General features: G+C 38.7%; 1 protein-coding gene across 1 annotated transcript in view; it reads right to left on the reverse strand.

The window, feature by feature from the left end:
- The window catches only part of Smurf2 (SMAD specific E3 ubiquitin protein ligase 2), a 104,715-nt gene that overhangs the window by 22,922 nt on the left and 54,727 nt on the right, over positions 1–27,066 (reverse strand). The window contains exons 3-10 of the mRNA XM_057775267.1: positions 26,757–26,865; positions 23,274–23,407; positions 20,012–20,077; positions 17,559–17,643; positions 14,667–14,750; positions 11,770–11,972; positions 8,226–8,310; positions 3,112–3,270 (exon numbers count right to left, since the gene is read on the reverse strand). Coding sequence (XP_057631250.1) covers positions 3,112–3,270; positions 8,226–8,310; positions 11,770–11,972; positions 14,667–14,750; positions 17,559–17,643; positions 20,012–20,077; positions 23,274–23,407; positions 26,757–26,865 — 925 coding nt within the window. The remainder of the gene's footprint in view (positions 1–3,111; positions 3,271–8,225; positions 8,311–11,769; positions 11,973–14,666; positions 14,751–17,558; positions 17,644–20,011; positions 20,078–23,273; positions 23,408–26,756; positions 26,866–27,066) is intronic.

Raw genomic sequence — 27,066 nt, forward strand, 5'->3', positions numbered from 1 at the left:
TTATTATTTGACTGACAGCCAAAACATTTGCTCCAAGAACATTTTTTTTTTTTTTTTTTGCCATTCACACACACACACCATCCCTCTGACTGTATGAGCTTAAAAAAATTATACAAAGTTAGAAAAAATACATTATAAGGCAGGCATGGTACCTCCATACTAGAAGTCAGGTCATTCTCTACTACATAGATAGTAGTTCAAGGTCAGGCTGGGGTATATAAGACTCTGTCTGGAAACAAACACACCATGGCAGAGCTATTGAATAAGGTAACAATGTATTTAGTCAGGCCTGGTAATGTGGGCTAGCTACTCAAGAGGCTAAGGCACAGGATTCCAACTTCAAGGACTGTTAAGGCCACAGAGTACAGGACCATCCTGGGCAACTCAAGGATGCCCTGTCTCAAAATAACACACACATAAAGAATAAGCTTACCACATGAATAGCTAGGAAAATGAAAATTAAAGATGCCCAGCCCTCAGAAAACTGAGGGAGGAGGATAAAAAGTTCAAAGCTAACCTAGATTATAAAACCAGTTCAGGAGGCCTGAGCAACAAAGATAAAATTTATCTCCAAACAAATTATCACAAAAAACATAATTTAATATCATCATAGGCCTGTTGTGGTGACATACGCCTTTGATCTCAGCACTCAAGAAGCAGAGGCAGGCAGTTCTCTATGAGTTCAAGGCTGATGTGGGAGTTCCCTCTGTGTGCTGTGATTACCATTAATGAATAAAGAAACTGCCTTGGCCTGTTGATAGGGCAGAACTTAGGTAGGCAGGGGAAAACTGGACTAAATGCTGGGAATAGGAAGGCAGAGAGAGAGAAGCCATGAAGCCACCATCAAAGACAGATGCTGGAACTTTAGCCGGTAAGCCACTGCCATGTAGTGATACACAGATTAATGGAGATGGGTTAAATAAAGATGTAAGAGTTAGCCAATAAGAAGATAGAGCTAGTGGGCCAAGAAGTGATTTATTTTTTATTTTTTAAAAAAGATTTATTTATTTATTATGTATGCAACATTTTGCCTCCATGTATGCCCACATGCCAGAAGAGGGCACCAGATCTCATTACAGATGCTTGTGAGCCACCATGTGGTTGCTGGAAATTGAACTCGGGACCTCTGGATGAGCAGCCAATGCTCTTAACCTCTGAGCCATCTCTCCAGCACCCCAAGAAGTGATTAATACAGTTCTTATGTGATTATTTTGGGGGTCTGGACAGCCAGGAAACGAACAAGCAGCCAAGTGGCCTGCTGCTACAAATTGGCACCCACGTGGCCAACTAAATACACATAAAACCTGAGAGGGCTTGAAAAGGAATTCTAAATTAAAAAAAAAATTACAGAGCTTAACACAGCTTCTTGCGGTTTGCTGACAGCATGCTACAGCTCCTTTAAGAGAGGTTGTCCTGGGCTGGAGAGATGACTCAGAGGTTAAGAGCATTGCCTGCTCTTCCAAAGGTCCTGAGTTCAATTCCCAGCAACCACATGGTGGCTCACAACCATCTGTAATGGGGTCTGGTGCCCTCTTCTGGCCTGCAGGCATACACACAGACAGAATATTGTATACATAATAAATAAATAAATTTAAAAAAAAAAAAAAAAGAGAGGTTGTCCTGACTTAGCAGCAGCAGCAGCAGGAAAAAAAACGCGCTGCCATTTTAAAATGCCGTCTTTCTGGGCCATGCTGCCATGAACCAGCATGACCTCTGGCTCTTTCGGGAGACTGAGCATCTGGATGGGGTTTGTGGGCAGTGTGCTGTGGCCTGCTTGATGGCAACTTGGACCGGCTGTTTGCCTGGAAGTGGGGCAGCTCAGAGGCATAAACAGCTCTGCCATGCTAGACTATGCAGAGCAAGCAGGCGTACCATATATATCATAGTAATGGCACAGCTTACATTTTAGACTGGGCAAGCAGGAAATACTATATAAACCCTAGTAATGGCGCAGTTTAAGTTTTAAGAGGCGCTTAGCATTTTAAAAAACGCTCCTGGACAGTAAAGAATTACAGATATACAATAAAGACAAATCCAGATAAAAAAGACCTGTAAATGGGTCACAGTGTTGGATAAATGTATGTAGGCATGGGATAGACAAGAAAAATATAGTTATAAAAAGAAGTAAAGTCTTTAAAGAGACAGAGTACAGACAGCCAAAGATTAAAAGACGTAAACAAAGATTAAGACACATAAAGATGGAAAATTCACAGAGTCTGAATTATGTATATTATTGTGTTATCTTTGAATTTTTTGACTGTGAATGAGCTAAGTACAGATAGACATTTCATTGAATGGGCTGTTAAGCTAAACCACATGTATATTATAAAGGTATCATGACTTCCAAGTTTGGGTCTAAGGATATGTTACTTTGGAAAAGAGGTTCTTTTGTTTTCACAGATGAGAACCTGTGGATTGCTTCCAGACCAATATGGTTTGATGGAACAAGACACCCTGAAAGGTTGCTATGAACATCCCCACAAAGAAAATACTTCACTCAATAAACAGCAGGAAGCAGTTTGTAGAATCTATGCCCATATTCCCAAATATTGTCTATAAATGTTTGTTTACATTTAAAGGGGGATATGATATAGATATGAATAGTATGCATTTGTATGGATCTTGGTTTATCGATACAAATTTAAGGTTAACTTTGTTATATGTATATTCCTGCTCTTGATTAAGGTATTGTGATTGTGTAGTTCATTTTAAGATGTAATGTATAATTAAGAAATATAGGTTAATAGATACTCATCTATAATAGTCAAGCTTGTAGTCATGTTAAATTTTCTAGATGGACAAATATATATATATATTTCAGATGGATAGGCATTCTTCAAACCTTTCAAAGACTATGGTATATGGCATTTAAAATGTTTTAAGAGCTTAAGACTTTTCATGACAGTGAGACACATATGCTCCTGCCAGGCTACAGCAATTAATACAAGGTCAGCCTGGGTTATTCCTTGAGAATGCATCATAAAAATAAACCAACATTATAAATTTAAAGGAGCAGATACTCTTTCACATTTATTACAAAAGCACAGATATGTCCCCTTATTTAGACTAATATTTCCACATGTACTGTATGACATAGGAATCAAAACTTACTTTAAAACTAAATGTAAGTTAGCAGAGAGTCGAGGATCTGTAAATTGTGTTGTTCTGTTGTTATGGTCAACGAAATAAACTCTGCCTGTTGCGGTATTGCGGATCTCCCATCCTGGAGGCAAAGGACCGAGCTCTTCACAATTGATGTTGCTAAGATCCCTGCAAAACAAATATACAATAGAAATACCTCATTGCTGGGCCTGCTGAGCCAAGCAAGTGTATGTGACACACAGCAATTCCATGAAGTCTGAGAAAATGTATTGTTTCAGAAACTTGAGACGTTCAGCTGGAATCTTTAATTCCCAATGGTTTCCCAAACTTGCACATTCAACACCCAGTCCCTAAATGGCCCAGAACTTATCACAGTCTGCATTTTAGTAAGTTCCTAGGCTTTAATGTAATACACATTTTGAATTCAAACAGAGCAATCACAGTACTTGCCAACATAAACTATACTTCAATATTTGTTTGACATAAAGTATTGTTTTACAAGCATCAATGGGTATTAAGAAATTTCTCTTCACTATTTTCTTTCTTTACTATATCATAAAGTTGGTGCAAACAAATATGCATGCCATGTGTGACTGTATGCTCTCCAACAAAGCAAAACTGGAAACATTACTGAAATCCTGATGCTGGAAATAATCATAGTATATATATATATTTTTTTAGTAAGATAACTACATTATTTTGAATTTTGAAGTCTATAAACTTCATGAAAAAAAACCTGGTAAAGACACTTAAGAAAAATGCTTTTAGACTTACTGCTGAAACAAAGAAAAACTCAAGTAATTTTAAAAGATGAGGACCACTGTTAGCACATCACACACCATAAGGATGTACAGGACTGTAAAGAGCAATACAGCTGAACACCCTGAGGTGGCTGGTTGGGGTGTGCACAAAGGCATGGAAGTTCCTAGCTCCCTTCTGACTGTTCAGAAACTAGCAACAACATTGCAAATTTTCATCCTCTGCTCTGCTAGATCAACATCTTCTACAGAGAGACCATCCCAGAGTGCTCGAGGTATTGGTGGCTGCATGTGAAGATGTACAGTATCTGCTGAGGTCATTTCCAACTCTCACAGATTTCTTCAAACGGTGATTGTGACTTCTGCTTTTACATCAGGCATGGTGGCATACAAAAGCAATCCTAGCACTCAAAGGCTAAGGAAATAGGAAATGTGCCAAGTGCAAGCCAAGCCTAGGCTATACACCAAGATCGTATTATCTTCAACCCCCACTCCATACCTTTAATCCCAGCAGAAAAATGTCTCTGTCTCTGTCTCTCTCTCTCTCACACACACACACACACCCTTTTAATCCTAGCAGAAACAGGTGAAATCTCTGTGTTCTAGGCCAGCCAGGGCTATACAGTAAAATCCCACCTCAAAAGCAAGCAAACAAACAAAAACCATACCAAATTCAAGTAACAACCACAGAGACTGAGATCAATAGAGACTTTAGAAGTGAGCACCACTATGATAGCTAGCAGCCACAGAATTGGATCTTGGATCTCTAAGTACAAGAGACCACAAAGAAAATAATTAGGGTGTGTTGTTTAAGATGTTTAAGCAAGCTGGGTGGTGGTGGCATACTGCTTTAATCCCTGCACTAGGGAGGTAAGAGGCAGGTGGATGGCTGTGAGTTCCAGGATAGCCACAAAGAAACCCTGTCTCGAAAGAAAGAAAGAAAGAAAAGAAAGAAAGAAAGAAAGAAAGAAAGAAAGAAAGAAAGAAAGAAAGAAGAAAAGGAAAAAAGCTGGAAAAAGGAGAGAAGGCTCAGCAGTTAAGAGCACTGTCTGCTTTTTAGAGGGCCTGGGTGCGGCGCGCAACTCTGCCAGCAGAGAAGACGACCACAACAGGATTCTTCTTGGAACGTACTTTATTGGAGCGCAGAAGACTGAAGATAAGATGGAGGCGAAAAGACCCCGAGCCCGACCGCGCGGGGAATACATACAGCGCCTGGTCCGCCTATGATGTGTCATTGCTTGATTGGCTCGGCCCACACTGATGCAATTGCGTGAGCAAGACGTGTGAGCAATTGATAGGTGGATTCAAACCACTCTTGGGCCGGTAGTGAGCGTGCGCAGAAGTTGTTTACTACTAGGGACACTAGCAAATGGTGGCAACGGGCTTAGTGCCAGACCCTGTGAACATGACAGCTGACAGCGCCGAGGTGCGCAAAGCGGCCTGGTGCGCAGAGCGCCGTGGCGCACTACATCGGAACACGACAGCTGACGGAGCCGTGGTACGCAGAGCGCCTTGGCGCGCTACACCTGGGTTCAATTCCCAGAACCCACAGGGCAGCTCACAGTTTTAAACTACAGTTTCAAACGATCTGACAACATTACACAGATATACATACAGACAAAACATATTAAAAGAGAGAGAGAGATGTTTAAACAAGGGCTGGAGAGATGGCTTAGTGGTTTTGAGCACTGGCTGCTCTCCCACTGGACCTGAACTTTGTTCCCAGCACCTACATGGTGGCACACAACTATCTGTAATTCCAGTTCTAGGGGACCCAATGCCTTCTTCTGGTCTCCATGGGCACTAGGTACGCTTATAGTACAGATACACATGTAGGCAAAAACAAAACCAAAACACAACAACAACAAAAAAACATACATAAGATAAATAAAAATTAAAAAACAATTATAAACTATGTAGGATAAAAATGACCTAAGAACAGCAGAAGTAACAGCAAATGGAAGAGAACTTGTTTTGCATGTACAAGCCCTGGATTTGAACCCCATAATTGCAGTCAAGCTTTTAGAAGGGGAAAACAAGGACAAATAATTCTACTATTGATGCAATGTAAAATTTCATTTTATAGAATTTTACTTATAATGTATAAATCTACAGTGAAGTGTGGGAGAGCTTTAAAGTATTAATTAAAAGAGCAAAAACCCGCAAATGACTTTTTTATGCCCAAATGGAGAATTAACAAAAAGTTAAGTTAGAAAGCTTTAAAAAATAGCCGGGTGGTGGTGGCACATGCCTTTAATCCCAGCACTCGGGATTCAGAGGCAGGCGGATCTCTGTGAGTTCAAGGCCAGCCTGGTCTACAAGAGCTATCTCCATGACAGGCTCCAAAGCCACAGAGATACCCTGTCTTGAAAAAACAAAAAAACAAAACAAAACAAAACAAAAAAGACATGTCCATATTTTAAGACTTCAGTCAGTACGCAGTACACCGAATAACAAGAATTAAAAGAGAAATGCAAACTGTGATGAAATGGGACTTCTAAGACCCTGGCTATTGGAGGGCTCTGCGCACCTTTAAGCAGAATCAAGCTGGATACACTGCACGGAAAAGCTCTGTAAAGAAGCCCACTGTACTTACTGCTTTGCTGCTATCTTTAAAGACTCAGCAGATTTAGCCAAGCTTTTTAATGCCTGATATTTTAAAGGATTATAACCTCCCATATCAAAGGCACATTTGCTAAAGGATGCTCCAAAACAAAAGACAAAACAGTGTTTAAAAATAATTGGGGCATGGAGATAAGGAAAAATCATATAGAGCATTATTACTTCAAAGTCTTATTCAAATATAGATGTCTATACGCCAAACAAACTTTTGTTATCAGTGTGAGACAGAATCTCACTCTGTACCCTAGGATGGCCTGAAACATGGGATTAGCTTTTGTTTCCTAAGTGCTAGGATTGCATATGTACACCTAACTCCACTGGGCCCTCCACATAAAACTTCTTTTTCCCTTCTTTTTTTCTTTCTTTTGAAAGGGTCTCATTATCTAGTTCTGGCTGGCCTGGAACTTGCTATGTAGACCAGGTTAGCTTTGAACTCAGAGATCTAGATCTTCAGCCTCTGCTTCCAGAGTGCTGGGATTAAAGGTGGACCCTACCACACCTGACTTTTGTTTACATTTTAAATTTTATTGTCGGAGAGTACACAATTTAACACTTGAGTTCTCTCTCTCTCTCTCTTTTTTTTTTTTTTTTTTTTTGAGACAGGGTTTCTCTGTGTAACAGTCCTAGCTGTCCTGGAACTAGTTCTTGTAGATCAGACTGGCCTCAAACTCACAGGGATTCACCTGCCTCTGCCTCCCGAGTGTTGGGATTAAAGGCGTGCGCCACCACGGCCCGGCTCTTTTAGTAAACTTAATAAATGTAAACTCCCCCTCAACTACTACTTTTTAAAAATTACTCAGTTTATTGAGAGAGAGAGAGAGACGAGAGGAGAAAACACTACCTTTGTGGAGACACAGAATTGGCAAACCTGATAGAATAATTAATGACAACACATTTTTTGGGCTGTCACCCTGAAAAGTTTCTAATTCTAAACTATTAAGTAAACTATTTTCATTATACTCATTTTGTTTATAAGACAGTGTCCAAAGCGACCCTAGATCTGCAGACCCACTTGTTTTTCAAATACATAATGGAAGTTTGGACAGAGAAGCTCTAGAGGGAAGATCTCTGGATCCCATCCCACTCCCACATGGTATGGCTTCTTTTTTGGATTGAATTGAATTTTGTATATCCAACTCCCTCATCATATAAACATGTATGTGCAGCACAGGGTTGATTCCCACTAGAATTCCAGTCTGCTCTGCACCCTCGCCATACTACTCAGTACTTTACACATGGTCACCAGACAACAACTCCCCACTGCTCTTTTTCTAATGGGTATGTTTTGCATGTTTTTCCTGAAATTACATTTCAAACTCCTAAAGATGTGTATTTTTCTGCACATTTTTTAGCAGGGGTTGCTCAAGGGAAAGGAGTCCGAGACTAGCAGGGAACTGGGGTGAGACTATAGACAGTATCTAGACTATCTACTAAATACTGAGCTGAAACACTACCAGGAAAAGCCAAACTTTTACATAAACTGTCCTTAGAAATTAAATTTTTTTAAATCAAGAAACCCTGGGTAAAATGGATAGTTATGGCTGATATGAAGAGAACTTAAGAGCCAAGCATAGTAGCTCACAGCTTTAATCCCAACACTTGGGGTACAGAGAAAAGTGGATGGATCTCTGTGAATCTGAGGCCAGTGTGATGTATATAGCAAGCCCAGAGCTACATAATAAGACCCAGACTGAAAAAAACAAAAACAAAACCAAACCAAGAATGTCTAAGACATGTTCTTACCTAGGCACTCGTGGATCATGCCATGTGCTCACACCAGTCTGAGTATGTAAGAAATATACCTGGCCCTGCTGTGTTGTCCTCTGTTCTGTAAAATAAAGAAAATAATGAATACACACTCGGTTTTTCATATTCAATCAAACACCATTACATAGGATGATACTCTAATAGAATAAACATCTTGCAATTGCCAGTTTATTCTCTTACAAAAAGAAAAAAAAGCTTCACAAATTATTTGTTCAGACTGGCATGGTGGAATATGCCTTTAATCTTAATACTCACGAGGCAGAGACAAGTAGATCTTTGTGAGTTTTGAGGCCAGCCTGTCTACAGAGTGAGTTCCTTTTTTTTTTTTTTTTTTTGTTTTTTTCGAGCAGGGTTTCTCTGTGGTTTTGGAGCCTGTCCTGGAACTAGCTCTTGTAGACCAAGCTGGTCTCGAACTCACAGAGATCCGCCTGCCTCTGCCTCCCGAGTGCTGGGATTAAAGGCGTGCGCCACCACCGCCCGGCTACAGAGTGAGTTCTAAGCCAGCCAGGGATACATAGTGAGACCCTATCTCAAAACAAAACAAATCATCTCTTCAATCTCTGGAAACAATTGCATGGTTTTTTTTTTTTTTTTTAAAGATTTATTTATGGGGGCTGGAGAGATGGCTCAGAGGTTAAGAGCACTGACTGCTCTTCCAGAGGTCCTGAGTTCAATTCCCAACAACCACATGGTGGCTCACAGCCATCTATAATGAGATCTGGTGCCCTCTTCTGGCATCCAAGCATACATGGAATGTTGTATACATAATAAATAAATAACTAAATGACTAAATAAATATTTATTTATTGATTGATTGATTGTATATAGAGTATTCTGTCTGTATGTATACCTGCAGGTCAGAAGAGAGCAACAGATCTCATTACAGATGGTTGTGAGCCACCATGTGGTTGCTGGGAATTGAACTCAGGACCTCTGGAAGAGCAGTCAGTGCTCTTAACCTCTGAGCCATCCCATCTCTCCTGGAAACAACTGTATAAACAGTGATGATGGGATACAGTCAGCACCCAAGTAAGCAGACAGCCCAGAGGAAGAGATTAGCCACCTTAAGGAAATTTCAACAAAACTTTTTAAAATTTCAAAAGATTTATAAGATAAGGATTTTTTAAAAAGATTTATTTATTTTATGTGCCTCCATAAATGTCTGCATATACATCTATGTGAAGGTCCCTGGAACTGGAGTTACAGACACTTGAGCTGCCATATGGGTGCTGGGAGTTGAACCTGAATCCTCTGGAAGAGAAGCCAGTGTTCTTAATCACTGAGTCTCTCCAGCACCAGCTAATGATTTTTCCTCCCTATGGCAATTTTATTACCAAATTTGTGATTTCTCTTTTCTTAACAGAGATATATCAAGGGTTTTCCTGGGATGTTAGCAAGGTGCCATACACTTGCAATCCCAGCAGGCAGGAAGCAGAGGCAATGAGACAAGTCCAAGTCTAGCCTGGGCTACCTGTCAAAACTCCAGGCCACCTAGGGTATAAAATAGAGATTCTGATGTAAACAAAGCACATCATATAGTCATAGGACTGACTAAAAAGCACAATGGAAGGAGGAGTGCATGGTGAAGAGAAAAAAACCTCAAAAGGTGAAATGAGTTCAAAGCCAAGCAGGCAGTAGAGCTGTCAAGAAAAAAAATCTGTAAAAGGGTTTCTTCAATGGTTATTTTTTAGCTGTTGTATTTTGCATGGAAACCTGTTTTCTTTTAACAAAATACAGTGAGAAATTTCAATATATAAGTTAAATAAAACTACTGCTAATATTAGAATATATTTATAGATCTATAAATGAAGATGATAAAAAAAAAGCTTCAAACTTAGAAGACAGCTGCAAGGACAGAAAGAAGTTCACGGCTTGTATTTGCCTGAGTTCAATCTCAAACACTAAGAAAAAACCCAGTGCTGACAACGGCTGCAATAATTTCAGCCTTGATAGCTACTTTATTCCCGTTTTATTCTTACAAAAGAACATCTGAACCTAAATTATACACACACTGTAAAAATGAAATCCACCTTTAATCCCAACAAACTGAGTGACCCTCCAAGGGAATATCTCTAAGATTGAATATTAGTAACAACAGACAAGTTGCTAACCTGCTTTTTATACCAGACATGGTCAAATGCTTTCCTGGAGATTATATATCATTTATTTGTTGCAAAAACAAATCGTTGTTACTATTATTTCTTTCACTTTATAGAAGATACAATATAGGTTCTCAGAGGTTAAATAATACAATTAGTAACATGGCAAAACCAAATCTGTTTCCCATTCTGGAACTGCTCACTTTGTAGTAGGCAAACTTTGTGGGACACAGCAGTGAGTAGATGGATTTTTTTCAAAGTAAGAGGCTAAAATTTATTTTAAAATAAAATTATAATCATTTATTTGCAAATAGTTTTTAAAAATTTACAAGTAAAAAATAACTTAGACAATGTAATTCCTAATTTTGGTCTTTAGGTGTCACCATCAGCCAACATCTACAGTGTTAAGAAGGAAAGGAAGTTAGTATCTGTCCCAAAAAAAAATCACACTAAAGGTTTAAGTTGAGCCTTCACAATAGTATTGCCATAACTTTATAGGGTCTACTTGCAAAGTTGTCTCATTTTATTCCCTAGGCTTCTTAAAAGTAACTAGGTCATTAGTATTCATCACATTTTATTATGATTGAGCATAAAAGCTATGGTTCTTAAATAACTAGCTAAGGACAAACTGTTGCTTAGTCTTCTAACCATTACAGACTTTTTTTAATTGTTAGGCTTTATATTTACTTTTCTTTTCACACAGAATCCCTAAGCCCTGATTAGTAACTCTCTTTTTGTCTCTATGTCCAGTGTAATATGTGTCTTCTGTGACCACTCCACACATACATTCAAGATGAACACTGGGCCTTTCCAGGGCCTTAAGCATGCTAGCAAGTACTCTACCATCAAGCTAAATCCCCAGGCCTTATTAACTTTCAAGAGTTAATTCTAAAGCAGAGTGAGATAGTACACACCTATAATCCCAATGAGTGTTGGGTGGGTGCAAGGAGTATCAGGTATTCAAGGGCAGTCTGGGTACACTGTGAGTTTGAGGCCAGCCTCAGCTGTTAGAAGATCCTACCTCAAAACAGACAACAATAACACTTTTTTTATGTGTGTTTTTGTTTCTTAAGACAGGGTTTCTTTGTGTAGCCTTGGCTTACCTGGAACTCACTTTGTAGACCAAGCTGGCTTCAAACTCACAGAGATCCGCCTAAAGGCATGTGCCACTACACCTAGCAAAAATAACAACTTTTAAAGTTAATTCTCTGGCAGGGCATTGGTGGCACACACCTTCAATCCCAGCACTTGGGAGGCAAGGGCAGGTGGGATCTGAGTTCAAGGCCAGCCTGGTCTACAAAGTGAGTTTCAGGACAGCCAGGGCTACACACAGAAACCCTGTCTTGAAAAAACAAAATAGAAAAGTTAGTTTTCTGACTTTCTTAAATCAAGTTGAAATGTTCCCTTTGCTGTTATCATACCATAGCCTTCTGGTAGATCTGGAGGCGTGTGTAAGTGTGTCCTGCTCATGTAATTTCTATGTCGCTGGGACCTGACTCTTCTCTCTGCCAGTCTGGGGTCTGAAGACTGTCCACACGTTGCACCATTTGTTCCAGTAATTGGAGTATTCTCATCTACAAAGCAGCTAAGAGGTCTGCCAGGACTAGAATATTCCGACGCTGGTCTATTGAAAAGTGACAAGGGGTAAAAAGGTTAACAATTTAGACATCAAAAACAGAGTCTCTAGATGTCACATATACTATAGTAATAATATAGTAAATAAGACAAGAAATGAGATGACTAGAGCAAGCAATGATTGTAAGAATCTTAGTAAGAGCAAGCCTAAAGTCCTAGTGACCAAAGAAACTCAAGGGCTGTTTCAATTAAGATGTTTAAAAACTCTATGCATACTTAGAGATGTGTTCCTGAGTCACTAAGTACAAGGACTTGAATACAGGCTGGCCTCTAGACCAGATTTCTCCATTCTGTCTCCCACATGGCTTTTGCCAAGCAGGTGTTTCTCCTCTCCTCGAATTTGCCTGAGTCATCTGACCTTCAGTCCTTGGAAACAGTATCTCTTCCTAGGTATGGTTCTTTCTCATTCAAAACACAGTTAATACTTTACTTCACCTTTGGTCCCAGCACTCGGGAGGCAGAGGCAGGCAAATCCTCCATGAGTTCGAGGACAACCTGGTCTACAGAGTGAGTCTAGAGCAGTCAGAGCTGTTACACAGAGAATCCCTGTCTCAAAAAACCAAAACAGAAATATAATTTTGAACTGAGTATATATATTTTTTTAAATGGCAAGACAAGACAGCTCATGAGGTCTTAACCTAAACAAAAAGCTTCAGGCAACTAAAGAATGCTGAGTGCAGGAGAAATGTTGCCAGAGACTGCTCAGACCCAAAATAATTACAACAGAAACTATATTACTTGCAATATTGTTTGGGCAATAGCTTAAGCATATTTTTTAAGCTAGTTCTTATATCCTAAACTAACTCATCTCCATTAATCTGTGCATCACCATGAGGTCATGGTCTACCAACAAAGTTTCAGAGGGCTTCAGCAGAGGTGTCTGTCTCCTTTGGCAGCTACATGGCTTTTCATGGACTCTGCCTTGTTTCTCCCAGCATTCAGTTTAGTTTTACCACCTAGTTCTATTCTGCTAAGCCACTGGCCGAAACAGCTTTATTCATTATTCAATAAAAGCAACACATACACAGAAGGATTTCCCACACCAGTCTTCCTTAGGGAAGAGCACAGCAATTGGATATCCAATACCAAATGGTCAGTCCTGAACACATACAAACAACTAACATTAATTACATGGAGTAAGCAGGTTATACTTTTCTATTTAGGAATATATATCTATATATGTAACACATTTTAAATGCCATAAATTTGAAAAAAGTCAGGAGTAGTACATGGGTGAGTTTGGAGAGAAGAAAGGGAAATGGGAAATGATGTCATTATTATAATCTCAAAAAATAAAAAAATATGTAAAAATTTTAAATAGCAAGACTTTGATGACAATCATAACATAATAAAAAATATTCTAAGAAGATGTGGTGGCATGCATATATAATCTCAGTCCTTGGGAGTTGAGGCAGAAGGATTTTGAGTTCAAGGGTAGGCTGGACCATATACTGAGTTCTAGACCAGCCTGAGCTACAGAGCAAGAGTCTGTTTCAAAACAATAGCAGCAAACAAAAAGAAAAAAGAATAACAAACTCAACTTGATTTAAACAACCATCAATAATCAAAAGTAGATACAGCTAATGAAAACCATTTAATAATTTGTTCTGAGTGCCAGGCCTGCTCAGAAATCACTGGGGGAACCAATACACTAGCAGAGATGGCAATTCAACTTCATTGTTTTTTTTCCCCTTTTGGTTTTTCAAGACAAGTTTCTCTGTAGCTTTGGATCCTGTCCTGGAACTAGATCTTGTAGAGTAGGTTAGCCTCATCCACCTGCCTCTGCCCCTCAAGCGCTGGGATGAGAGGTGTGCACCACCACTGCCCGGCTCAATTTCATTCTTACTTGTAAAAGGTAGTACAAAGGATGCAAACCAATCACCTTATTCATTTTTAGCAGCTTTAACGGCACTCCTTTTCAGTTTCCAAGAACAACCTTGCATCCTGAGATCTTTACATAGGAACTGCTACGTGGACGGGGGCTCTATCTATCTACCATCTGTCAAATTCTAGTTCAGGCTTTTCCTTTGCAAGGTTACCACCTCCTCACTGACTCTCAGGTATACAACTTCCATATGGGTTTTCTTGATCATACACTTTACTTAGCCATGATATAACAGCATCCCTCTATGACAACCTTGAATAAATATTTTATAACAGCCATTCAGTAATACTCAAATGTGAACTATAAAATGACAGAAACAAAATTACTGTTTAATCCAGTCATTTATTTGTTTCAGTTAGTAGTATTTACTGAGCACCACTGAAGGTCATGGACATACAAGTAAGAGGATGAACCTGTAAAAAGTCTTTGTTGACCATAATAGTAGCCAGGCATGGTAGCATAAGCCTTTAATCCCATCAACTCAGGAAGCAGAGGCATGCTGACCTCTGACTTTGAAGCCAGCCTTGTCTGCAGAGTGAGTTCAAAACAGCCAGGGCTATATGGAGAGATCCTGTCTCAAAAACTAAAGGAAGTAATTATAATTAAAATATAACCACTTTAATTATAAAATAGAATTAACAAATATATATATTTAAAAAATAATAATAGCACCTGCTCTAAGATCTAATGGTTTATACTAGCATAAACTAATGGGAAAATCAAATAAAGGTGACAGATAACAGAAGAATCCAGAAAGGGCAAGCATAGGCCATAGGAAACAACGTGTATGATTTTTACCTTGTCGGGCGTTCCCACTGAGTAGTTCTTGTTATGTGGTTTAGATACTGGATTCTTCCAGAGGCAGTCCGCCTTTCTTCCCAACTGCAATAAAAATATTGAAAAATAAGGCATCTAGAACATCAGTTCATAATGAGGCTGATATTGTTTTCAACTTACATTAGAACTGTACAACAGTGTTTATATAGAACTCTGAGCTTTTGAGATATTTTGCTGAGGTTACATTTTTCTATCAGCCAGACTGAGAACATTTAAAAACTTTAATAACATTTAAACTGAAGTAATTTCCCAAGAATTTTGTGGTAAATGCCTGAACTAACACATTAGCCATAAAACTTATCTGATTTTACAGCAGTTAAGCAAATGGTGAAAGATTAGAACACAAGCAGTCTAAAAATTTCTAAGTTCCCATAATTTTTAAAAAGCTAAATTTTAGTAGGGAAGCACATAAAAGCTCTTGAAAGTATTTATAATCCTACTGAAACGCATTTATTAAATTTTATCTATTTATTTTATATGCATGTGATGTATGTTTTGTCTGTAGGTATATCTGTGTACCGCATACATGTCTAGTGCCCTCAGAGGCCAGAAGAGGGTATCTTTTTCTTCTTCTTTTTTTAAATTTTTTCAAGACAGGGTTTCTCTGTAACTTTGGAGCCTGTTCTGAAATTTGCTCTATAGAGCAGGTTAGCCTCAAATTCACATAGATCTGCCTGCCCCTGCCTCCTCAGTGTTGGAATTAAAGGAATAAATCACCACTGTCCAGCCAGAAGAAGGAATCTTATTATCTGTAACTGCAGTTACAGATGGCTGTAAGTTAACATGTGGGTACTGAAGAGCAGTCAGTGCTCTTAACTGCTGGGCCAATCCTCCAAATCAACTTTTATAAACAAAGAATACTATTCATCCCTAAATTCTTTATGACATTTCATCTAATAAAACATCCAAATGACTATAAAAATATGGCTATATTCCTCCTGTGGTTGGTTAGCTCTCCCATTGGTATAGTCTCTCAATAAAGATTACTTCATCCTCAACTTCCCTGTGAAAAACACCACGGACTTCCTCATTTTCAAAAATGAACAGACTTATCAAGAAACCAAAACAAGGAACTGGAGAGATGGCTCAGTGGTTAAGAGCACTTGAGGCTCTTCTAGAGGGCCCAAGTTCAGTTCCCAACACACACATCAGGTGGCTCACAACTGTCTGTGTAAGTCCAATGCTAACGGGCACATGAACACATGCACTTGTGCAGATATACACACCTACACATAATTTAAAGCATTTTTAAAAGCTAAAACAATCTATAAAGTTAATTCTACCAATTAAAAATGTGTACATTTGTTGGGCTGTGGTGGTACACACCATTAATCCCAGCACTTGGGAGACAAGCAGATCTTTGTGAGCTCAAGGCCAATCTTGTCTATAGAGAAAGTTCCAGGACAGACAGGGCTACACAAAGAAAAATCCAGTCTCAACAAAACAAAAACTGTACATTTACTTATTATGTGTGCATAGCTACATGAATATGTGTGGGAGAGCATTGCCACAACACAGGTATGCAGGTCAGAGGGCAACTTGGGGAAGCTGTTCTCTCCTTCCATTATGTGGGTTCTGGGGTGAGCTCACATTGTCAAGCTTGGTGGCAAGCACCTTTGCCTCCTAAAGTCATCTCACTAGCTCTTACACTAATTTTTTGACTTTTTTTTTGCATTTTATTGTTGTTTTGCCTGTATAGATGTTAAGTGTGAGGAGGTTGGATCCTGGAGTTTCAGAGAGTTGTGAGCTGCCATGTGGGTGTTATGAATTCAACCCCAGGTCCTCTAGAAGTCAGTACTCTTCAGCACTGACCCACCTCTCCAGCCCACCCCCCCAACACTAATTTTTAAACTGATTTTAAGATTTATTCTTACTTATGTGTAATGTGTCTGTCTCTATGTGCACATGCATGCAGTGCCCAAGAAGACCAGAAGAGGGCAACAGATTACCTAGAGTTGAACTTACCGGTGGGTTGTAACTGCCTGACTTGGGTGTTGAGAACTGAATTCATGTTCTTCCCAAGAACAGCATGTGTTCTTTAACCACGGACCTATGTCTGCAGCACCAACTAATTTATTTTTAAGATTATTTTCATGTATGTGCGTATATATCTGTGTTATGTTCATGTGTGTACCCAAGGAGGCAAGATGTTGGATCTTCTAGAACCAGAATTACAGGTGGTTGTGAGCCACCTAACATGTGTACTGGGAATTGAACCTAGAGTCCTCAGTAAGAGGGAAAAGCTCTTTTAACTAACTAGTGAGACATCTCTCCAGTCCCTAACTTGGTGTTTTTTGAGACAGGCTCTCACTATACAACTCACGCTACTTTAGAACTCACTATGTACTCCAAGCTGGCCTTAAACTCATGAACTTCCTCCTACCTCAACCTCCCAGTTGCTAAGATGAACAGGAATGGGTCATTATGCCTACCACAATTTTAGAATTTTAAACAGTTGAAACAAAATGTGCAAACACTAGAACTTGTATATAAAATGTATGTCAAAATGAGAAAGGCTAGCAATGTTATAATTACGATTACTCAATTCTCTTTTCCTTACCTCTAAAAATAAAGCAATATTTAAATACAGTACTTATATGCTCTGTTTTAGAAAATTAAGAAAAATCTTTTCCTTTAAATAAAGAAATTTATAGGAGAGTAATATTTGGTAAGAACTTTCCTTTGTTTCCTTTTCAAAACTCTTTTTAAAATGGTATTTAATACAATTTATGTCAAATCCTTCTAATTTTCCAAGCAGAAGAAAAAAATCTATATTCTGGAACGGACCATAGACATTCCTAGCACAGCATGGACACCAGCATTTCTCTAAAGACTATAATGACGCTCACTTACCCATCTGGTAAGTCATTATCAAACAAACGACTGCAATCCACAACTTGTCCTCCAGTGCCTATTCGATCTCTGGACTGAAGGCTTACTATTAAAAAAACAAATAACATTACTAAGTCCATGACAGCACTGTCCAGTTCTGTCAAGCTCAATATCCATTTTAAGCCCAGTGAGGTAGTATTTGTCTGCAATCCCAACGCTCAGTATTAGAAGAATTGTTGCAAGATTGATGTTAGCTTGGGCACATAGTAAGTTTAAGGCCAGCCTGTACATATTGAGGAGTCCTTGTCTCAGAAAATAAAAATAACATAACACGTAGATTATTTTAATAGTTTAGAAAGATTGAGACGAAGAAGTAGCTCAGTTATAGTGTTCTAGCTTAGCATGCATGAGGCTCTGGGTTCAATACACAGCACTGCAAAAACCAAAGTAAAGCATTTGGAATTCCTTGGTTTCTACTAAAATTTGCCATTTCTTTTCCCATAGATTTTTTCATTTTAGAAGTGATATTAAAAATCAATGTTTTCAAAAACCAGGTGGTGGTGACATGCACCTTTAATCCCAGCATTTGGGAGGCAGAGGCAAGCGGATCTCAATGAATTCAAGCCCAGCCTGGTCTACAAAGTGAGTTTCAGGACAGCCAGGACTGTTACACAGAGAAATCCTGTCTCAAAAACCCAAAAAACTAAAAAGAAAAGAAAAAAACCAAAAATGTTTTCACAAGCTGGGGGTGGTGGCGTACACCTTTAATCCTAGCACTTAGGAAGCAGAAGCAGGTAGATCTCTGTGAGTTCAAGGACAGCCTGGTTTACAGAGTGAGTTCCAGGACAGCCAAAGATACACAGAGAACCTTTCTCAAAAAGTCAAACATTAAAAGTAAAAATAAAAGAAATAGAGGTTAAAATAAAGCCATGTAAAGATGAAATATATACAGAGATTCTGGATACTGTATGTTATTATATTCTCTTTGAATTGTTTGAATGCTGGGGAAGGAGCAACAGCTGCCAAAAGATATTTGTTTATAAATGCTGCTGAATTAAACCAAGATAGGTATTTTGAAAATTACTTGACTTCAAAATTGAAATCAAAAGGTATGTTACTTTGGAGAAGAGATTTTGCTTTTGTTTCCATAGGAAATGAGAGGCTGTGGATTCATTCTGATTTAAGAAAAATCAGGTTTGATCAAGGAAGACCAACTGAAAAATCTCCAGTTGGAACAGATGGCCCAGACATCTGTTCTACATCCAGAACAGATTTAAGTTGCTGCCTGAGATGATCAAGCCTCACAGGATACTCCAGTCAAGACTTGACCATAATTCTAAATTTTCTTTAGGTCCCCATAAGATTATCAGCGCCCCCAACCAGCAGGAAGTAGCCTGGAAAACTATGCCCACATTCCCAAAAAATGGACTATGGATGTTCTTTTATCTTTTCTTTTTTTTTTTTAAAAAAGAGGGGGAAGTGGTGCAGGACAATTGGCTATATTCTGTCAATTATGTTTTAAATAAATGCTGATTGGCCTGTAGCCAGGCAGGAGTAAAGGCGGGACAACGAGACAGGAAGCAGAGGCGGGTCAATGAGAACAGGAGAATTCTGGGAAGGAGGAAGCCCATTCCTCCCTGGTCCTGTCCCAACCACAGAAGAAGGAAGATGTGATTGCCTTGTTGAAAAGGGTACCGAGCTATATGGCTAACATAGATAAAAATAATGGGTTAATATGTTATTAGAGTTAATAAGAAGCCTGAGCTAATGGGCCAATCAGTTTATAGTTAAAGTAGACCTCTGTGTGATTTCTTTAGGACTTAACGACTGTGGGTACTATGGTAGTTTGTTACATGGGTACTGAGATCTGGACTCTGGTCCTCATGCTTCCACATGAGCTATCTCCCCACCCATTTTATGTATATATTTTAAATTAAGTTAGGCTGATTCTGGGCCATTGTAGCTTTTTTTTTTTTTTTAATTTATTTATTTATACAATATTCCGTCTTTGTGTATGTCTGCAGGCCAGAAGAGGGCACCAGACCTCATTACAGATGGTTGTGAGCCACCATGTGGTTGCCGGGAATTGAACTCAGGACCTTTGGAAGAGCAGGCAATGCTCTTAACCGCTGAGCCAACTCTCTAGCCCCCATTGTAGCTTCTTATATGATTCATATTTATTTCATGCCAATACAAAGTATTTAGAGGTATTTAGAGGACTGGGGATGAGACGCAATTGGTAGAACTTGCCTACCATACATAAGGCCCTGGATTTGAGTCACGCACCTCACAAAAGCTGTACTCAAGGAGACAAAGGCAGGAGGGTCAAAAGTTTAAGGTCAGCTTTGGCTAGACAGCAAGTTTGAGGACAGCCTGGGCTACATGATACCTTATCTTGAAAAGGAAAAAAAATTATTTAGACATATGGCAATACAAATAAAGCTAAAATTCAGAATTTTAAATCCCACACTTACCTACAATCTGTCCTCGAACTGTATCATTGTCATTTGGCCCCAGTTTGCATAGATCCAACCTCTGATCTATTCAAATAAAAAGTTAGCTGGTATCAGAAATTATAATATCTATAATCTATAAGTGATATATTTAATTTTCACAAACCATTGAAAACCTGACCTATACTTTTTAAATATTCGTTTTAACTATAAAACGAATGTTTAAAATTCTCTAACTGCATATGTAGTTACACATCACAGCAAGTTTTATCAACTTTAGATTCCAAACACCATGAAGCACTGGTACACTACATTGGTAACTAGCAGTTCTCTCCAAAGCTTTCAGATCCCAAGCCCTGGTACTCTCATATGTAACAGAAGCTACCTAATAAGTTTTCAAGGATTAAATAAATTATATAAAATTCTCAATACCTGGCTAAATGCTGAATAACAATACCTGTTTTTTTTAAATATAACTATCCCAAAAGGTACACAAAATAAGTATCAGTAAGAAGCCAAGGAGAAAAAAACGTTAAGCTCTAGGCTTGAGGTAATCATTTTGGAGACAGCTCTTTCAGATGCCTTCATCTGTAAGGTAAATACAATACTGGCTTACCCTCAAAGTTATAAGGTACAATGTCCCCACAGCAAGCTGGCCTGGTTCATAAATGTTAAATCTTCCTGCTTAACTCAACAGTGTAACAGTTTGCATCCACGTATAGAACTTTGTAAACCGAGCATTTCTGCCCTATAGCTCATTACTCTGCTAACCCAGAAGCTAAGATTTTTCTCAGCCACTTAATAGCTTGAGTTCTTCTGACTCAGAACCTGCACCTCAGTCATCTCCCCCTTCTGTAAGAGGCCAATATTTATACATACCATTATAACATCATATTAACATTTTAAAAAATCATCTCTTAATAAATCTAGCATTCAAAGCTAAATTTATAGTGGTTTTGTTAACTAATTTCCTTAGATAAAATTCATGTGAGTCTCCTTGAGGGAGGAAGGTCATTGGTTAATTAATAAAGAAACTGCTTGGCCCTGATAGGTTAGAACATAGGTGGGTGGAGTAAACAGAACAGAATGCTGGGAGGAAGAGGAAGTGAGGTAAGACGCCTCAGACAGATGCCAGGCCGCTGCTCTCCGGGGCAGACACGATGCTGAATCTTTCCCGGTAAGAGTGGTGCTACACAGATTATTAGAGATGGGTTGATCGGGATATGAGAATTAGCCAGTAAGGGCTAGAGCTAATGGGCCAAGCAGTGTTTAAATGAATACAATTTGTGTGTTGTTATTTCGGGGCATAAGCTAGCCAGGCATCTGGGAGCTGGGTGGCAGGAACACAGTCTGCAGGTCCTTCAACATCTTATTAGCTCAGGAATCCTAGATAACTGATTTTTTTTTTTTACATTATATAAGAAAATTTATAGAAACATACAATCAAAACATCTGCTGAAAAGGATCTTTCCAACTATGTACCAATGAAAAGACACTCTTGGCAGGGCCAAAACGAACCAAACAAATGGCTGTGGTGCCTACTAGCATACCAAGGTACATGCTAGCCTCTGGGCTCTCTCAACACAACAAATACCGGTTACAGACTCTTCCTAGCCCTTTGCACCCCACCTACTGCCCTACACTTCTCCAGCTCATGGGACTCCCTCCCCGCAGCTTCTCATTCCTATATTACTCTGTCATTCCAGCCATAGGCCCTCCTGATGCTCTCTTTCTCTCTTAGAGGTCCTCCACTCTTGCCTGCCACCTCCTCTTCTCCTCTCATGGTCTAATCTGCTGGACATGTTTAGTCTACTACTCCCCCCCCCCCCCCCGTTCTGGACTTTTCCAAATGCCTCTGGCTATTCTCTTCTTCATATCTACAATAAAATTTCCCCCTCAACCATACATTAGAGTAGCCATGTCCTCAATTTCTACAACCCCTACAAAAGACTCTTTGTCACGGGTTATATGAAATAGACATGGTAAGTCAATTTATCAATCCACTATAGAAATCATTTCTAATGTCTTTGTTTTCTAATATGCAGGATGGTGAAAAACAGACTATAGTCAAGTAGTTAATATAACTATTTTATTCTCAAAATGTCTTTTTTAAAACTTTTACCACAGCAGTTTTATTTACTCTATCATTTTGCTACTAATAATTATTCTTTAATTGCCACCTGATTACAATTGCCTATAAAAACTCTCACTTCCATTTCAAATATCCACCAAAACTAGGTGCTAAAGAAAATAATAAATGCATGTATATTGATTCCTTTCTTTCTAACCTTCTGGATTATCAATCACTTCTCTCTCTTTTATTAGTAAAACTTGTTCTTTCACAATTTCATACACGTACATGACACTATCCACCTCTACCACCCCTCCATCTCTCTTTTCTACAAATCTCTTTTGCCTATTTGCCAACTCTGTGGTTTTGTTTTGCTTTGTTAGATTAACTAAGGCCATCTGGTAACTCCAAGTTTGTAGCTAACCACATGAAAGCCTGTGTACTAGTCTTCCTCCCTCCAGGATCTGTTAGTTGCCTACTGAGTGGTAGGTCCCAAGAGTCTCCACAGCTAAATGTTAGGAGGGCTGGACCTCTGTGCCCCCAGTGTCCGTATACACAGTTGCTGTGGGTTCATGGCCACTGTGGCAGGCTGTGCTTAGCACGTGGCATTTTGGAGCTCCCTCTCCCCATTCTGTGGCTCACATTTATTCTAGCCCTCTTCCTCAAAGTTTCCAAGCTGTAAAGGAATGGTGCAAATTTTGCCTAGAGGTCAGGACTCAGTCATCCTTTGTTCTTAGTATCCTGTACTGTCATGGGTTTTTGCATTTAACTCCATTTATGCAAGGAGAGGGTTTTCTGTTTAAGGTTAAGAGCTACCTTCCTCTGGCTGAGAGAAGCCCCAAATTTACTGGAAGCTAAGTATCATCTCTGATTCATCTCCAGGATCACATCTTTACAATGTTTCATTTTTGAAAAAAAAAAATACATTTAAGGATTTATTTAGAATGTGTTAGGGAAGAGAAAGAGAAAAGAGAGGGAGGGAGGAGGGAGGAGAGAAGGAGATGGAGAGGGAGAGAGCGCTATTGCCTTAGTGGTTGGTACCCACCAAACCATTTTGCCAGTCCAAAATGTTTTCAGTTTTTGTGTCTGTTAAATAAATATAGACCAGGTATTTTTAATCAGTGATTCAAATATATATGGAAACTTCAGTTTTTGGACACCTACTACATAAAAGTTCTCATACATATTTTCTCATTTAAAACAATCACTCACAACCAGTGTCTTTGAGGCGGTTGATGGCGTTGGAAAGAAGACGGACACAACCAAGAAATCCAGCACCTTGCTTCTTATGGATCTTCTTATGGTTCCATACACTGATTGTAACTGAATCAGACTTTCCAATATACCTGAAAGAAAAAAATGCTACATGAATGACTTGGTGGTAGTTATAAGTAGTACAAAATTTAACTTTTTAATATCTCAAAGTCATAAGTATATTTCAGAGTACAGCTAAAAAAGCAAATTGTCTTAAATTCAATCAATCCACCTTAAAATTTTAAAAATATTCAAAAATAATTTTTAATATAATCCCTTTTTTCCAATCTTAGATTTGGCAACAATTTAAAAAAAAAAAAATAAGGCTATTTTAGAGTTTGGGAAAGTCACTGAGATGCAGAGAGAATAGTCACCTAGCAAGTGCAAGACCCAGGGTTTGAGTCCCCAGCACAGCCAAAGAGAAAAAAAAAGTATAGCTACTACTCCATAACACTAAGGCATTTTATAATGATTATAAGACTAAAAATCCTAAAAACTTTTATCACAGTCCCATTTTGGACAGGTTTTAGTTTTTACCTCAGATACTTAGTTCACCTTCAAAAGGCACTGTCAAGGCTGATAGACCAAAACTCTGACCTACCTGTTATATTTTTAAATGCTGCAGAACAAAAGCTGCTTGTAACGCTTTTCCCCTGCTTCTTTCCTATATGCAGGCCTTGAGCGAGCAGGACTCTTGTAGGTTTCACTTCACTGCCTGCAGACAAGCAGAGCAGGGAAAAGCGTTACTGTACTTGTTTGTGCATATGCCTGCAAATATGCAAAAGCTCTATCATGGCCAATTATTAACATGGCATCAAGTCATGCAAAAACATGGTTAATAACATAATCATGTGAGTAGAACCTAACTTTCTTTCAGTGATTCTAAGAGGTCAAATTTTTGGTCCAGCAACCTTGATCTTACACTATCATTTTATAAAACTAAAACAAGGAATATGGAAGATTCACTTGAGCCCTGGATCCAGTTGTATTAAAAAAAATGCTAGCTTTTTTGTTTTGTTCGGTTTGGTTTTGGTTTTTTGAGACAGGATTTCAAGACAGTTCCTCTAGCTCTTGTAGACCAGGCAGGCCTCAAACTCAGAGACCCACCTGTCACTGCCTCCCAAGTGGTGGGATTAAAGGTGTAAACCACCACCACCATGCTGCTGACAACCTCAACCTCGGAAGCTTTTATCATGCAAGTCCTTTGCTTTTGTTGTTACCGTGGGTTTTTTTTGTTGGTGGTGGTGGTGGGTTTTTTTTTTGAGGGGGGGGAACAACAGCAGCTCAGTCTGGCCTTGAACTCACTGTGATGACCTTGAACTACTGAACTTGCTTGCTAGGTGGGATTACAGGCAAACCACACCATAACTAAATTTATGTAGTGCTGGGACTCAAACCCAGAGCTTCATGCATGCTTGGCAAGTATTCTACCAACTAAGTTACATGCCCAGGCCTTTGTTATTGTTTGATTAGACCAGTATAGTTTTTAACCTTCCTGCCTCCTGCCTCCCGAGTGGTGGGCCATCAAACCTGGCTCTAAAATTAAGCTAATTTTTTATTGTTTACAAATGAGATGTTCTAAACTATCATTTAGTATGCATGCATCAATTTTCAAATACATCTACCAGATATATACTGGTAAGTAACTACTGTATGTTATATCACATTGCAACAAGTAACACCCAAAAACAAACACTTAAAAAATTATTAGTGTTTCCTAACTAGTTTGTAATTATTCTAACATTGACTCGTGAGGCCTAGGGTAGTCCATTACTGGCCTAAGGAACTCTATTTAGTACAATGTATCTGCATATTCTTTATGCATACCATGATACAAAAATATTTGAAATTCTAAACTAATAATTTCTTAAGTTTTGGTCTTCTGAAAATAACTGAATTATTTAAAATAACTGGAAGGTACTTAGGTTTTACAGGTCAAAGTGTTCAGTGTTCTGTCAAAATCTTTGAGGGTCAGAAACTAACCAGAAATTGCATTTAAGGTGTCTTTGCCTTCATTTTAAGGAAAACTCGTGTAATTTAACACATAGTTAGAAGAAAAATAAATTCTTTTAAACATGTAAATTAAACACTTTTTGTGCTATTGCCATTGTTTTTAAGACAGGATCTTGCTCTGTTGTCCAAGGGGCTGAGTACTTGCAATTCTCCTGAACAGATAGATAGTCCTACAGGTACACACCACTATACTCAGCTTTAAAGTTAAACAGAAATCTCTACTTTGTTCTATTAGAACCTCAACTTCCCCAACAAGTATAAGATTTATAAACAAAATTCAAGAGGTTCTAACAAGGAATTTCTCTATAAGAGGAAATAATATATATATATACAGCCAAGACTTTGGCTCAAATATAACTGTTATACTTTATAGACCTACCCAATCTAATGAAAAGATTTGATAAAAATGATACCAAGTATTATTCTGATCTCTTCATTGCATTTGAAACATGTAAGACAGACCTCCCTAGGTAGCCAGTTAACAGTAGCTATACAGTTAGTCCCATCAAAATGTGAAAAGATCTCAACATCACTAGTCTTCAGGAAAAGGTAAACTGAACCTAGCTGAAGTACAGCTGTAACATGTTTACTTTCTTCTTACTGTGTGTGTAGTGGTCTATTTTTTGTATTTTGATAAATAAATCTAGCCTGAATACCAGAGGCAAAGCTAAAGCCACTAGAGGTCAGGCAATGGTGACAGAATTAAACCCAGAATTTGGGAGTCAGATGGATCTCTGTGAGTTTAAGGCCACCCTGGGCTATACAAGATCAATGCAGAAACAAATCCAGGTGGTGGTGGCTCACACATTCAATCCCAGTCCTGGGGAGTCACACACCTTTAACCCCAGCACTAGAGAAAATATAAAATGGGAAGAGAGAAAAGCTTAGTCTGCTTTAGTTTACGGTCATCCAGTCTTAGTAGAGATAAGACTTCTCTAGTGGCTTGGCTGCTTTGCTTTTCGGGCTGAACCCCAATTTCTGTCCCTTGGTTTTTATTATTCGTGTAGGTTATAAGTGTGTGCATGCATGCATGTGTGTGTGCACGCGCACACTTCAATAATCCAAAGCACTTTTCCACTGGGTTTTGTTCCTCTTTTATAAACGTAAAATCGTAAGGTTGAACCTGTGGTGTTGGCATACCTGCAATCCCAGCTATTTAGAAGGGCGAAGTAGGAAGATTCCAAGTTCAAGGAGATAAAATGCATACAAATATAAAAGGGGATAAATGAGGTGGGGGTACAGATCAGGGTTAGAGTGACTGCCTACCATGTTTGAGACCCACGGCTCAATCCTTAGTACTATTTTGAAAAAGGAAAAGAAAATGATCGATCTATATAATATACAAACTAAAAACACTTTCTATGGTTCTTTTCAAAGATTATATTACATTAACTCTGTGTTTCATTTCAACTAATCATATACACCTACAGGTCATAATGCTGATTCCACTTTGGATCAAGTGTGTTCTTCACAGTATCTGTAGAATGGCACTGCCCAGAACCATCAACTACCACCTTAGCAAATGGATCAGGGAGTCCTGTGAAAAAAAAAGGAAGTATGTTAAACTAAAAAATACTTTGACATGTAAAATAGAAGATTATTAAGAATTACCATTTGCTATAGAAGATAAAGGATTTTTCCATTCTTTTATTAAAGTCTAACATTCAGACACACAGACACACACAGAGACCTATTTTAAACCAGACATTGGAGTCACTTACATATTTGATATCAAACT

The sequence above is a fragment of the Chionomys nivalis genome, chromosome 7, assembly GCF_950005125.1.
Source record: "Chionomys nivalis chromosome 7, mChiNiv1.1, whole genome shotgun sequence".
Lineage (NCBI taxonomy): Eukaryota > Metazoa > Chordata > Mammalia > Rodentia > Cricetidae > Chionomys > Chionomys nivalis.